Genomic DNA, 15,559 nt, shown 5'->3' on the forward strand with positions numbered 1-15,559 from the left:
TTTAAAATGTCCAGTTCAGTGGCATTGTTTATTCACACCATTATGCAGTCATCACCATTCATTTCCAGATCTTTTTCATCTTCTCAGGATGAAACTGTCCATTATGTCTAGCTCCTGGTAACCTCTGTTTTACTTTGTCTCCATGAATTTGCCTATTTCAGGTACCTGCTATAAGTGGAATCAAACAATGTTTGTCATTTGTGACTGGCTTATTTCACTTAGCATAATGTTTTCAAGGCTAATCTCTTGATTTAGCACGTATCAGAATTTCTTTCCTTTTTAAGGCTGAATTATGTACAGTTCAGTCGCTCAGTCATGTCCGACTCTTTGCGACCCCATGAACTGCAGCATGCCAGGCCTCCGTGTCCGTCACCATCTCCCGGAGTTCACTCAGACTCAGGTCCATCAAGCCGGTGATGCCATCCAGCCATCTCATCCTCTGTCGTCCCCTTTTCCTCCTGCCCCCAGTCCCTACCAGCATCAGAGTCTTTTCCAATGAGTCAGCTTTCCGCATGAGGTGGCCAAAGTACTGGAGTTTCAGCCTCAGCATCATTCCTTCCAAAGAAATCCCAGGGCTGATCTCCTTCAGAATGGACTGGTTGGATCTCCTTGCAGTCCAAGAGACTCTCAAGAGTCTTCTCCAACACCACAGTTCAAAAGCATCAATTCTTCAGCACTCAGCCTTCTTCACAGTCCAACTCTCACATCCATACATGACCACTGGGAAAACCTTGACTAGACGAACCTTTGTTGGCAAAGTAATCTCTCTGCTTTTGAATATACTATCTAGGTTGGTCATAACTTTCCTTCCAAGGAGTAAGCGTCTTTTAATTTCATGGCTGCAATCACCATCGGAGTGATTTTGGAGCCTCCCAAAATAAAGTCTGACCCTGTTTCCACTGTTTCCCCATCTATTTCCCATGAAGTGATTGGACCGGATGCCATGATCTTCGTTTTCTGAATGTTGAACTTTAAGCCAACTTTTTCACTCTCCTCTTTCACTTTCATCAAGAGGCTTTTTAGTTCCTCTTCACTTTCTGCCATAAGGGTGGTGTCATCTGCATATCTGAGGTTACTGATATTCCTCCCAGCAGTCTTGATTCCAGCTTGTGCTTCTTCCAGCCCAGGGTTTCTCATGATGTACTCTGCATATAAGTTAATTAAGCAAGGTGACAATATACAGCCTTGACATACTCCTTTTCCTATTTGGAAGCAGTCTGTTGTTCCATGTTCAGTTCTGACTGTTGCTTCCTGACCTGCATATAGGTTTCTCAAGAGGCAGGTCAGGTGGTCTGGTATTCCCATCTCTTGAAGAATTTTCCACAGTTTGTTGTGATCCACACAGTCAAAGTCTTTGGCATAGTCAATAAAGCAGAAATAGATGTTTTTCTAGAACTCTCTTGCTTTTTCGATGATCCAGAGGATGTTGGCAATTTGATCTCTGGTTTCTCTGCCTTTTCTAAAACCAGCTTGAACATCAGAGAGTTCTCGGTTCATGTATTGCTGAAGCCTGGCTTGGAGAATTTTGAGTGTTACTTTGCTAGCGTGTGAGATGAGTGCAATTGTGTGGTAGTTTGAGCATTCTTTGGCATTGCCTTTCTTTGGGATTGGAATGAAAACTGACCTTTTCCAGTCCTGTGGCCACTGCTGAGTTTTCCAATTTTGCTGGCATATTGAGTGTAGCACTTTCACAGCATCATCTTTCAGGATTTGAAATAGGTCAACTGGAATTCTATCACCTCCACTAGCTTTGTTCATGTTGATGCTTTCTAAGGCCCACTTGACTTCACATTCCAGGATGTCTGGCTCTAGGTGAGTGATCATACCATCATGATTATCTGGGTCATGAAGATCTTTTTTGTACAGTTCTTCTGTGTATTCTGGCCAGCTCTTCTTAATATCTTCTGCTTCTGTTAGGTCCATACCATTTCTGTCATTTATCGAGCCCATCTTTGCATGAAATGTTCCCTTGGTATCGCTAATTTTCTTGAACAGATCTCTAGTCTTTCCCATTCTGTTGTTTTCCCCTATTTCTTTGCAGTGATGATTGAGGAAGACTTTCTTATCTCTTCTTGCTATTCTTTGGAACTCTGCATTCAGATGCTTATATCTTCCCTTTTCTCCGTTGCTTTTCACTTCTCTTCTCTTCACAGCTATTTGTAAGCCCTCCCCAGACAGCCATTTTGGTTTTTTGCATTTCTTTTCTATGGGGATGGTCTTGATCCCTGTCTCATGTACAATGTCATGAACCTCCGTCCATAGTTTATCAGGCACTCTATCTATCAGATCTAGTCCCTTAAATCTATTTCTCATTTCCACTGTATAATCATAAGGGATTTGATTTAGATCATAGCTGAATGGTCTAGTGGTTTTTCCTACTTTCTTCAATTTAAGTCTGAATTTGGCAATAAGGAGTTCATGATCTGAGCCACAGTCAGCTCCTGGTCTTGTTTTTGCTGACTGTACAGTTATGTGTATATATGTACTACATTTTCTTATCTGTTTGTCTGTTGGTGAACATTAGGGTTGTTTCCACCTTTGGCCTATTGTGAATAATGCTGGACATTATTCACATTATGGACATTGGTGTATGAGTATATTGAATTCTTGCTTTTGATTCTTTGAGGGTATACACCCACGGTTCAAATTGCTTGATCATATGATAAATTGAACTTTGTTTTTAAAATTGATATATTTAACTTTTGAGGAACTGCTAAACTCTTTCCCACAGAAACGACATCATTTTACCTTTCCCACAACAGTAAGTAGAGGTTCCAGTTTCTCCATGTGTGTGTGCTCAGTCATGTCCGACTCTTTGTGACCCCGTGGACTGTAGCCTGCCAGGCTCTTCTGTCCATGTAATTTTCAAGGCAGAAATACTGGAGTGGGTTGCCATTTCCTACTCCAATTTCTACTCCAGTTTCTCCACATCCTCCCAAAATGTTCTTTCCTGTTTCTTTGGTAATAGCTATCCTAATGAGTGTGATGTGGTATCTTTGTGGAGCAGTATTTTAATGCTTTGAGACATTATGTTTCCTTCTCATTCAAGTACAAGGCAAGGATGTCTGTTCTTACCACTCTTATTCATTATTGTGCTAGAAGTTCTACAGTAAGGCAAAAACAGGAAATAAAATACATATAGATTATAAGGAATTGTCTACATAGGAAATCTTAAGGAATCTAGGAGGAAAAAAAAAAAACTCCTAAAGCTAGTGAGTTCCACCAGGTTGCCAAATTCAGGATAAGCATACAGTTTATTACTATATCATGGCAATTGTTCTGTATCATGAACAATTGGTCACTAAACTAAAAATACAGTACTATTAAAATCACTAAAAAAAGAAAAAGGAATTTTTAGGTATCAGTTATTTAACAAAGCATATGTAGATTTTTATACTGAAAACCACAATAGCTGTTGAAAGAAATCAAAGAACATCTCAGTAAATGGAGAGACATCTCATCTCATGTTCATAGATTTGAAGAGTCAACATGATAAAGATGTCGGTTCTTCCTAAATTGATATACAGGTTTAATGCAAATCTTGTACAAATTCCAGAAACATTTTTTAGTAGATACAGGGGAGATTATTCTAAAATTTTTTGTGGAAAGGAATATGCCTTAGAATAGCTAAAATAATCCTTTAAAATGAAGACTAAAGGAGGAAGAATCCATCTATCTGATTTCAAGACCTATGGTATAGCTGCGTTAATCAAAACAGTGTTTTCCACAGCATCATAGATTTAGAGATTGATAGAACAGAATAGAGAACCCCTGAATAGAAGCCCCCAGCAATGTGGGAAGAGGTTTAGTAGTCTTGAATACATAGCAAAGGATTCCGGTTGAAAGCAGGGTCTATGGATCTCACCTGATGTCCCATGCCAGCCTTATTGCTGCCTCAGCCCTAGTTGGTTACTTAGGTTAAGTTGACTAGTGGGCCTGTGTGGTTTCTGGGTGAGCAAGGATATGTTTGTGTTATAGGCATTAATGGCATTCAGGGATGTGGCTGTGGCCTTCACCCAGAAGGAGTGGAAACTACTGAGTCCTGCTCAGAGGACCCTGTATCGGGATGTAATGCTGGAGAACTACAGCCATATGGTGTCGCTGGGTAAGGATGACCTGTCCCACGTCTCAGACTCTGCCTGTAGGCCTCTTAAGATTTAATGGAGTAGCCACCATCCTTTTGGCTCAGAAAGAAACAATATTTTCTCTATACCTCAGAGAATGTCTGGATCCTGTAGAGTTGGAAATGGTGAAGTCGTGCATGTGTGTGCATTTGTGTGATATGACACTGCATTTCTAGGCCCCTTCCAAGGCCAGGCCCTCCTCTAAAGTGATCTTGCTTCAGATAGCAGAGGATTTGTATTCATTCAAGCACAGGGGAGAATCATATACTGCCTTTAGATCCAGGATTCCTCCCACCCCTTAGTCATCTTTTCTCAGCATTCAGAAAATCTTTGTCCCCATCCATGTCCCCTGCCTGGCTTTCCTATCCGCTTCTGAGTCATTGCATTCCCTGGCTGACTCTGAATTCTGTGATAGCCTCTTAAGCCACTAACCAAAGGTCACCTTGATTTTTTTCCCCTGTGAGTAGGAATTGCCTTTCCTAAACCAAAACTCATCATACAACTGGAACAAGGAGACGAGCCCTGGAGAGAGGAGAGTGAATGTCTTCTGGACCTTTGTGCAGGTAAGTGGAAAACAGCAGGCAGACAAGGATCAGGGCAGTGAGGTGCTCCGCAGGTAAGGAAAAAGGAGCATCTGTAAGCTTCTGAGGAGGAAGCTCTTCCTCAGGCCTGCCTTCCATGCCATCCTCCTCAGCCCAGAGAGGGCTTCCCTGGCCACCCCCTTCAACAGAGCAACCTCCACTCACTTGGTGTCCCTTGTCCAACACTTCTAAGATCTTCCCATTCTTGAACTTTTGTTGGTTGACCTGATCTTGAACATAACACTTGTCCTCTGAGACTAAGTCATCTTTCCCTGCTAGATTCTGTCCAGTTTTTGTTTTTAAACTGATAATGTTTTCATGCAGCAGTTCTACCCAGTAAGTTCCCATAACTTTGTTTCTTTTATGATGTGTTATTTAAATTATAACAGAGTGTGAAGAATTATACAATTAGTGCCAGTTTGCCTTCCCATGCAGCCTAAGTGGTGGTGGTGATTTAACGACTAAGTCATGTCTGACTCTTGCGACCCCATGGACTGTAGCCCACCAGGCTCCTCTGTCCATGGGATTTTCCAGTCAAGAATACTGTAGTGGTGTTCTGCTGAAAGTTTTCACTTTTGTCTCAGGTTCAAAGGATTTGTCAACAAAATAAGCCATGCATTATATACAAATAAATAATAAAAATATTTATTAGAGAATTATCTGGCTTACTTTCAATATACTAACATTGAAAGAAGAGTGAAAGAGAGCAGAGGATATATCACCAATTTGGATTTTCACCAACATTCAGACTTAAACAGTGCTGGGAAGTCCCATGTCACAGCACATCTGGAGTCCCAGTTGGGAAAAGGTCCCAGGCACAGTGTCTGCTCCGTGGGTGAGACTTCAAAGATTGCAGTTTGGGGTTCCCGTTTATAATCCTAGGATGCAAACAGGATGCTCATCATCAATCTGTGAGCAAATTCCAATTCTGGTTTCATGTTATGCTGTTTTTTTTGTCATGTAAAAGTTGGAATGTTGTTAAGGTCAGGGCTTGGTTGGCCAGGCCCCCTCCAGGAGCTTAAGAAATTCCAAAATCTGCTCCCTATCGATATCTATTGTGTTTCTCTTCTGACACTCACAGCAAGTGTGGCTGACACTCAGAGCAGGTGTAGCTGACACCCACAGCAGCAGTCAGGGCAGTGTCCAGGTAGGTCAGAAGCAAGGGCAGAGGCCCGCTCTGCTCTTTTGCTTCTGAAGCCTGGACAAGACTACTTCTATTTTATTTCTCTAACAAGTGGGTTGCCATTTCCTTCTCTAGAGAATCTTCCTGACCCAGGGATTGAACATGGGTCTCCTGCACTGCAGGCAGATTCTTTACTGACTGAGCTACCAGGGAAGCTTGCAGACTAAGAAATATACCATTATATAAGACCAGGTGATAGCCGATACCTTTCCTGGTTGTGTCTCGCTCCTTCGCCCTGCCTCTGAGAATCCGACTTCTGCATTAGCATGCCTGTGACTGCCCTTAGCTTTTTTATCCCTTCAGTGGATCTTTTAACCATATATAGAGTTCTTTTGCATGTTGGTAAACTTTTCTGCACATAGTACTATATTGTATACCTCCTTCACCAGCTATATGTGAGATTCATATTAAAATGTGCAAGTTTAGTTTATACTTTTAACATTTGTTATATATTGATTTCATTATATGAATATTTTAATGCAGTTGAATTATCATTTCTCTTCTTTTGACATTTGAGTTATTTCTAATTTTTGTCTATGAAATAATGTTGCTGTATATTCTTATTTCTTCCTTGGAAACACATACAAGGGTTTCTCTCAAGATGCACAGAGACTGGTTCATGGCTGTGGGTAGCCTCAACCTGATTAGGTTATACCACATGTGTTCTGAAGCTGTTCAATGCCATATTACACTCCCAGCAGCAGTGATGAGTTCTTGTTCCACATCCTCACATTTTTCACCCATCTGTTTGGTTTGTGGTGAAATATCATAGGGATTTTGCTTTCCAGAGGGAGTGAGCATCTTTTCCTATATTGACTTGGTCATTGGTGTTTCCTTTTCTGTGACTTGTCTGTTCAGGGTATGTTCCTACTTTTGATTTGGGCTATTTCTGTTATTGAACTGTAGAAATTCAGTATACATTCTGGAAACATTTAGATCTTTAATCCAGGTGGAATTAATTTTATGTGAATGTTGGGAGGTAAGTATAAATTTCTGCCTTTTTTTTTCATTTATTTTCAACATTCTTGGCATTTTATTTTTTATTTATTTATTTTTGCTTTTAAATACAACCATATATCTATACTTGTACTTTATAGCAAACTCAATGTTTTTTTCTTATAAAAAAAGAACTTTTATTAAACTATAATTATAATATAATAGAAAAATATTATTATGGTATAAGGTATGATATCTTATACTAGGAGGTATAAGGTATGATACCTTATGCTAGGAGGTATAAGGTATCATACCTTATGCAAGGTATCATACCTTATGCTAGGAGGTATAAGGTAAAATTTGTTAAGTTTTGATATCTGTACAGTCATAAAACCATCATGATAATCCAGATTCTGAGCATACCTATCACTGCAGAGTTTCCTTGTGCCTCACTATAATTTCTATCTCCTGCCCCTCCCTGTCCTCCCCTCCCTCCCTTACCCAGACAGCCACTGACTGCTTTCTGTCATAGATTTGTTTGCATTAGAATTCATGTAAATTAATCATGTTAATTCTTTCACCCAGTGTAATTATTTTGAATTTTATCCACAATGTTGGGTGTGTCAACAGTTCATTTCTTTTGATTGCTGAGTAGTAATTTAGATATCACAATTATTTAGCCATTCATGGGCTAAAGAAATTTCAATAGTCTCCAGTTTTGATGATTACAAATAAAGACTATATGAACATTCATGAAAAGCATTTGTGTAAGCATAGCTTTCATTTCTTTTGGATAAGCACCTGGGAGTGGAATGGCTGGGATGGATGATACAGGGTATGTTTAATTTTTAATGAAACTCACCAAGTAGCTGCACTATTTCACATTCCCACCAGCAGTGTGTGAGAGTGCCGAATGCTTCACATATTTGTCAACACTTGATATTATGATTTTAATTTTAGACACTTCTATAACTGTGCAGTAACATCTTATATGGTTTTACCTGACATTTTCTTAATGACTTGTGATGTTGATAGTCTTTTCAAGTGCTTATTTGCTGTCTGTATATCTTCTTTGGTGATATCTTCTTTGTCGTCTCAAATCTTTGGCCAATTTGAAAAGTTGGTTTCTTGTTTGTATTGAATTTTGCAAGTTCTTCATATAGTCTGTATAGAAGTCCATTATTTGATTTTTAAGTATTTTCTTTGTGTCTTGCTTTTTATCTTCTTAGTAGTGTTTTTCAATGAGAATTTCTTAATTTTGGTGAAGTCCAAGTTTCAATTTTATTCTCGTGAATTTAACTTTTGGTGACTTACTTAGGAAATCTTTCCAAAATGAAGGCCAAAAAGAGTTTCATACATTTTTCCTTTTAAAAGTTTTATAATTTTTACTTTTCATTTAGATCTAAGTCTTATTTTGAGTAAATTTTTTTTACTTGCTACCAGGTCTGGATTTAAGTATAATTTTTCTTTTTTTTTCCTTTTGTATACAAATACCCAATTTTTTCTAGCACTATTTATTGAAAAGTCAACTCTTCCTTTGAATTTCCTGTGCACCTTTGTGTAAGTTAATTGTGTATGGGTCTATATCTAATATATACTCTTTTTTTCCACTCTTCTCTTTATCCATCTTGATGTCAGTAACACATAGTCTTGATTACTACAGCTTTGTAAGAAGTCTGGAACTTAGTATAAATCCTCGAACATTTTTTCTTTTTTAAAGTTGTTTTACTTGTGCTAGATACTTTGCATTTCCACATGGATTTTAGAATCAGCTTGACAATTTTCAACAAAATGCCTGTTGGAATATTGATTAGGATTGAGTTGAATCTACATCAGTTTGAGGAGAATTTACATGTAAGTCATATACTCTGTCATCCAGTACATGAACTCAGTCCCTCTATTTTTATGGGACTTAATATTTGTCAGCATTGTTGTATAGTTTTTCATACAAAGGTCTTATGCATCTTATCAGATTTATCCCTCTCTGTTTCATATTTTTTGTGCTATTTAAAATTTCAATTGTTTGTTGATAGCATATAGAAATAAAATTAATTTATCTATTCTGATCTTGTATCTGGTAAACTTGCAAAACTTGTCATCCTAGTAGTTTTGTAGATTCTATATGATTTTCTACATAAATGACTAATTATTTGTAAGTAAGTATACTTCACTTCTTTCCATTCTTTGTGTCTTCAATTTCTTTTTCTTGCCTCATTGCATAGGTGAGAACATGAGTGCAATGATGAATTTAAATAGTGGTGAAAGGAGACATCCTTTCCTTGCTCCTGATCTTATGGGGAATGCTTTTCTCCTAAGTGTAAGTTTTATAGCTACTGTTCATCAGCTTGACAAGCTTCCTTTCTATTCCTTATTGATGAGTTTTTACTGGGAATGGATGTTGGATTTTGTCATTTTTTTGTGGCATCTTTACAGATGATCATTGTGTTTTTCTTTTTTAGGCTTTTATTATAATTTAGTAAATTACACATTTTTGTCATTAAATCAGCCTTTTATTTCTGTTAATGCAATGCACTGACATTCAGATTTCATCAGTTTTACCTTCATTTTGTGTATATGTGTATATTTATTTAGTTCTTTGAAATTTTATATATGTACATTCATGTAACTACCACTGTATTCCAAGATACAGGACAGTTCCATCACAAGAATCCCCCTTCTGCTACCCTTTTATAGTCACAGCCTACACCCTCACTCTTCCCCTCTCTTCATCTGGCAACCATTAATCTATTCTCTGTCTATAGTTTTGTCATTTCAAGAATGTTATATAAAAGAAGTCACATCATATGTTAACTTTGGAGATTGTTTTTTTTTCTTTTGATATCCATACAAATTGTTGTATGTACTAGTATTTTATTTCTTTTATTGCTGAGTAGTAGTCCATGGTATGAATGTATCAATACTACAGTTTGTTAAACCGTTCAAGAACATTTGAGATCCTTATATTTTTGGCTATTAAGAATAAAGTTGGTGTGGACATTTGTGTGTAGGTTTTTGTGTGAATGTATGGTTTTTATTTCTGGTATAAATGCCCCAAAGTGAAAGTTGCTGGCCTATATGGTAACTACAGGTTTAGTTTTATAATAAAATGCCATACTCAATTTCCAGAATGGCTATACCATTTTATATTCCCATCAACAGTGTTTGAGTGATCCAGTTTTTCTGCATTTGTGTCAGGATTTGGTGTTAACATTATTATTATTTTTTTTAATTTTAGCCATCCTATCAGATATCTAGCAGTATCTCCTTAGTTGGTGGAAGTAAGAAGTTTAGTACAAGCAGTTCTTCTCTGAGGAGAGCTGAGTAGCTCAGTGAATCTGAGTAAGTTCACTGTAGCAAGGCTTTACTCTTCTTGCAGAGAGACTTGCATTCTCCCCATGGGTAGATTAAGAGCTTATGAGGACCTGTTCATAGGTGGATATTGCTGTCATTTTATGAGGTCTTCCTGACATGTCCTTAGCATCTACTATTCTCCTCAGACAATCATTTTCCCTGAGTGGTTGGCAGGTGTGAGTGTGTCTTAAGATCTAATCTAATCTGATTACCAAGTGGTTCTGGCAAAGACAATCTTAACAAGTGGTGAGAGGAAAGACATAGTTTCTTCCTAGGTTAGCGCATACTGGTGGTCGGCAGGCAGGGACCTACAGACTCAGGTCCAGGGTGTCCACTTGAGCATCTTTGAACACTGCAGTTTTAAAAGGGCCAACTTCTGATAGTTCATTTTAGCTTGGTGGGCACCATTAAAGTTGATTGGCCCCAGGAATAATGGATAGCATGAATATCATTAACTAGAGTTGTTTGTTTCTTTTAAGGTAGAATTTATTTACTGGAAATGCAACATTTTAAATATACTAGTCTGTGAATTCAAACAATGCATACGTCTCTATAACACAAACTTTATCAAAATGCAGATTACTGTTATCCAGATAGTTCCCTTGTGGCCCATCCCAGTAAACCCCTGCTCCCACCTCTCAGAGGTACCACTGTTTTTCTGATTTTATTTCATCATAGATTAGTTTTACCTGCTGTACAATTTTGCATAAAGGGAATCATATAATACTTTCTTTTTTGTGTAAGTCTTCTTTCACTCAGTATATTTTTTAAGCATCATCCATGCCATGGCATACATCAGTAGTCTATTATTTCTTTAACATCAAATAATGTACCATCATATGAATATATATATATGACTGTTTATCCATTCTCCTTGAGAAACACGTTGATGGCTTCCAGTTTTAAGTTGTTTTGAAAAAGCTGCTGTTAATATTCTTATGGTAATTTTTTGCTTGTTTTCAACAAACCTTTGTTTTCCATTTGCTTTGGATACATACCTAGGATGTATTAGTTTCCTATGGTTGATTTAATTAGTTACCACAAACTGAGAAGCTTAAAAAAAGAAATTTATTCTTTCACAGTTCAAAATCAGCCTGTTGATGGGATTGGTTCTTTCTGGAGGTTCTGAAAGGGAGTCTGTTCTGTGCCTCTCTCTTTGCTTCTCGTGGTTGTTGGCAATCCTTAGTGTTCCTTGTCTTATAGCAGCATCACTCTAATCTCTGCCTCTGTGGTTATACAGCCTTCTTCCTTCTAAGTGTCTCTGTATCCAGATCTCCCTCTCCTTGTAAGGATACCAGTCATTGGATCAAAACTCAGTCTAATTGGAGTATAACCTCATCTTAACTTGATAACATCTGTGAAGACTCTGAAAATAAGGCCACATTCATATGTTCCAGGTTGACATTCATTTTGGTGGGATACTATTTAGTGCATACACTGAGTCATAGGGTAACTGTACATGTAGTTTTATAAGAAATGACTAGACCTTTTCCAAAGTGGTTGTACAATTTCTCATTTCCATGATCAACAAACATGTGAGAGTTCTTGTCACTTCACATCCTCCCCAACAGTTTTCATTTTATCTTTGGTGATGGATGTATAGAGTTATCTCATAGGGGGTTTCCATTTTGCTCATGGTTAATGAGGTTGAGTCCTTCTGTGTGCTTTTTGATCTTTTATATATATCATATACTTTGTGAAGTATACATTCAAATATTTCTTCTAGTTTTTCTGCATTGATTTTTATAATTAAATTTATTTATTTTTAATTGAAGGATAATTGCTGTACAATATTGTCTTGGTTTCTGCCAAACATCAACATGAATCAGCCATAGATATACCTATGTCCCCTCTGTTGAACCTCCTTCTCACCTCCCTCCCCATCTCACCCTTCTAGGTTGTTACAGTGCTCCATTTGAGTTCCCTGAATCACACAACAAATTCCCATTGGCTGTCTATTTTACATATGATGATGTATTTGTTTCCATGTTACTCTCTGCATACATTCCACCTCTCCTTACTGCCCCCCACCACGTGCATTATTTTTCATTATTGAGTTTTATGAATTCCTTATTAATCCTCGATACCAGTCCATTGTCATTTGTACATTTTGCAAATATCCTCAGTCTGAAGCTTTTGTGTTCATTTTCTTAACAATAACTTTTGATATTTTAATATTGAGGAAGTCTTTTTCCTTTCTTAAATTTTTTTGTCATCTATATTTTCTTTTAAATGCTGTTTAGTTTTAGCTGCTTTTATATTAGATCTACAGTTCATCTTGAATTAACTTTTGTATATGGTGTGAGGCAGGAATCAAGGTTTTGTTCTTGTTGTTGTTTTCCCATGTGGATACACAGTGGCTCTAGCCCCATTTGTTGAAAAGTCTTGTGTTTCTCTCATTGGATTGCTTTGTTGAATATCTAATCACTGGCTAAGTTTGGGTTTATTTTACATTCTCTCTTCTATTCCTTTGATTAGTATGTCTATCCTTAAACCGAACCATACTGTCTGTGCTACTATAGGATCACTGAAAATCTTGAAGTCAGGTAGTGTAAGTCTTATCCTTTTTTTTTCAGGGTTGCTTTGGATAGTCCTCTGCATTTCCACTTAAATTTTAGGATCAGTTTCTCATTTGCAAAAAGAAAGAAAAAAAGAAAACCTGGGTAGTGTTTATTTTGAGATTTTACTCTATCTATAGATAACTTGAGGTAGAAATTGCATCTTACTAATATCAACTCTTACAAGCCACTACCTAAATCTTTTCAAATTCATCTCAGCAAAATAAACATTTGTGAGATGCAGCTAAAGCAGAGTTTAGAAGGAAATTTATAGCCTTAAGTGCTTATTTTAGAAAAGGTCTATGATCAGTGACTTAAGAAGCTAGAAAAAGAACAAAGTAAATGCAAAGTGAGTGCAAGGAATGGAATAAAGAAAATAAGAGCAAAAATCTGTGAAATATAACACTTTATTAGCAGAAAAATTTGCCCAGAAAATGTTGAATGTCTGAAAAGAAAATTATATATTGCTACTAAATTATATATTGCTGCATAGACTAATCAAGAGAAAAAGAAGACATAAATAATTCAAGAGTGAAGGAGAAGTTACTACGTATTCTTGATACTTTAAAAGGATACTAAGGGGATATTGTGAACAAGTTTATACTAACAAGTTTAACACCTTATATGAAATGAATGAATTTTTGAAAAATACTACAGATACAGGATGGGACAAAATCTGAATATAGTACATTTTTAAAGTAATTAAGTTGGTGGTGGATTCCCGAACCTGTGCAAGTGATAAAAACATTCCATATTTTAAAAGAATTACACACTATGCCCAAATGGAATTTATTCTACTTATGCAAAGCTCAGCATTAGAAACTCTGTACTGTAGATTAGTCAATTTATATATCCTCTGATAGAAGCTTTCTCTCCAGCTCTCTTCCTTTCTTTTTAAGTCCTCAGCAAACTCACATTTACATTCCCTATTTCTACCAGCAGTCTCTTCTTGCTTTTTCTAGTATGTACCTCAACTCTTTCAGCCTCTAATTGTCACCTAGTTCCAAAGCCACTTCCACAAAGTTTGCTGCTGCTGCTGCTGCTAAGTCACTTCAGTCATGTCCGACTCTGTGCAACCCCATAGACGGCAGCCTACCAGGCTCCCCCGTCCCTGGGATTCTCCAGGCAAGAACACTGGAGTAGGTTGCCATGTCCTTCTCCTCCACAAAGTTTAGGTATTGGCTATAGCAGCATCCCACTTTTGGTATCAGGTTAGTCTTAGGGTTATTGAGTAACAGAACCATTTGGATGTATATGTATACACACACACACACAAGATGTATTATAAAGAATTGGCTCATGTGACTATGGAGGCTGAGAAGTTCCAAGATCTGCAGTTAGCAAAATGAAGACATATGAGAGCCCATGGTTCTCTTAGGCTCTCAGTCTCAACACCCAGTAAGAACTACTGTATCAGATCAAGTGTGATAGCAGGAAAAACAAAAACATCTCCATCTGTCTCCTCTCCACCACCCACCCTTCCATGTCCCAGCCGGAAGGCAGTTAGCCTGGAAGAATTCCCTCTTATTTGGGATTTGTTGTTCAGTCACTAAGTCATGTCTGACTCTTTGAGACCCCATGGAATGCAGCACACCAAGCGTCCATGTCCTTCACTATCTCCCAGAGTTTCGTCAAACTCATGTCCATTGAGTCGGTGATGCCATCCAACCATCTCATTCTCTGTCACCACCTTCTCCTGCCTTCAGTCTTTTTTAGCATCAGAGTCTTTTCCAGTGAATCGGCTCTTTGCGTCAGGTGGCCAAAGTATTGGAGCTTTAGCTTCAGCATCAGTCCTTCTACTGAATATTCAGGATTGATTTCCTTTAGGATTGACTGGTTTGATCTCCTTGCTGTCCAAGGGACTCTCAAGAGTCTTCTCCAACACCACAGTTCAAAAGCATCAGTTCTTCAGTGCTCAGCCTTCTTTATGGTCCAGCTCTCACATCTGTGCATGACTACTAAAAAAACCATAGCTTTAATGTCAGCAAAGTGATGTCTCTGGTTTTTAATATGCCGTCTAGGTTTGTCATTGCTTTTTTCCAAGGAGCAAGTATCATTTAATTTTGTCACTGTCTACAGTGATTTTGGAGCCCCCAAAATAAAATATGTTACTGTTTCCACATTTGCCCCATCTATTTGCCATGAAGTAATGGGACCAGAAGCCGTGATCTTAGTTTTTTGAATGTTGAGTTTTAAGCCAGGTTTTTCACTCTCCTCTTTCACCCTGATCAAGAGGCTCTTTGGTCCCTCTTCACTTTCTGCCATTAGAGTGGTATCTGCATATCTGAGGTTGTTGATATTTCTTCTGGCAATCTTGATTACATCTTGTTGAGTCATCCAGTCCAGCATTTTGCATGATGTCCTCTGCATGTAAGTTAAAGCAAGCTGACAATATACAGCCTTGACATACTGCTTTCTCAATTTTGAACCAGTTTGTTGTTCCATGTCTGGTTCTGACTGTTGCTCTTGACCTACATACAGGTTTCTCAGAAGACAGGCAAGGTGGTCTGGTATTCCCATCTTTTTAAGAATTTCACAGTTCTTTGTGATCCACACAGTCAGAGGCTTTAATGTAGTCAATGAAGCAGAGTAGATTTTTTTTTGGATTTCCCTTGCTCTTTCTATGATCCAACAGATGTTGGCAATTTGATCTCTGATTCCTCTGCCTTTTCTAAGTCCAGCTTGTACATCTGCAAGTTCTTGGTTCATGTACTGCTGAAGCCTAACTTAAAGGATTTTGAGCCATTACCTTGGGAGAGGGTCAGTCTTTTGTTCTACTCAGGTCTTTCAGCTGCTTTATTCAGTCTCCCTATTTAAGTGTTAAAG

At 37.8% G+C, this 15,559-nt stretch overlaps 1 protein-coding gene across 2 annotated transcripts in view; it reads left to right on the forward strand.

The window, feature by feature from the left end:
• The window catches only part of ZNF169 (zinc finger protein 169), a 41,283-nt gene that overhangs the window by 15,946 nt on the left and 9,778 nt on the right, over positions 1-15,559 (forward strand). For both annotated transcript variants that reach the window (XM_040245774.1, XM_040245783.1), the window contains exons 3-4: positions 3,979-4,105; positions 4,592-4,687. In XM_040245774.1, coding sequence (XP_040101708.1) covers positions 3,979-4,105; positions 4,592-4,687 — 223 coding nt within the window. The remainder of the gene's footprint in view (positions 1-3,978; positions 4,106-4,591; positions 4,688-15,559) is intronic.

The sequence above is a fragment of the Oryx dammah genome, unplaced genomic scaffold, assembly GCF_014754425.2.
Source record: "Oryx dammah isolate SB20612 unplaced genomic scaffold, SCBI_Odam_1.1 HiC_scaffold_1, whole genome shotgun sequence".
In the NCBI taxonomy this organism is placed as follows: Eukaryota; Metazoa; Chordata; class Mammalia; order Artiodactyla; family Bovidae; genus Oryx; species Oryx dammah.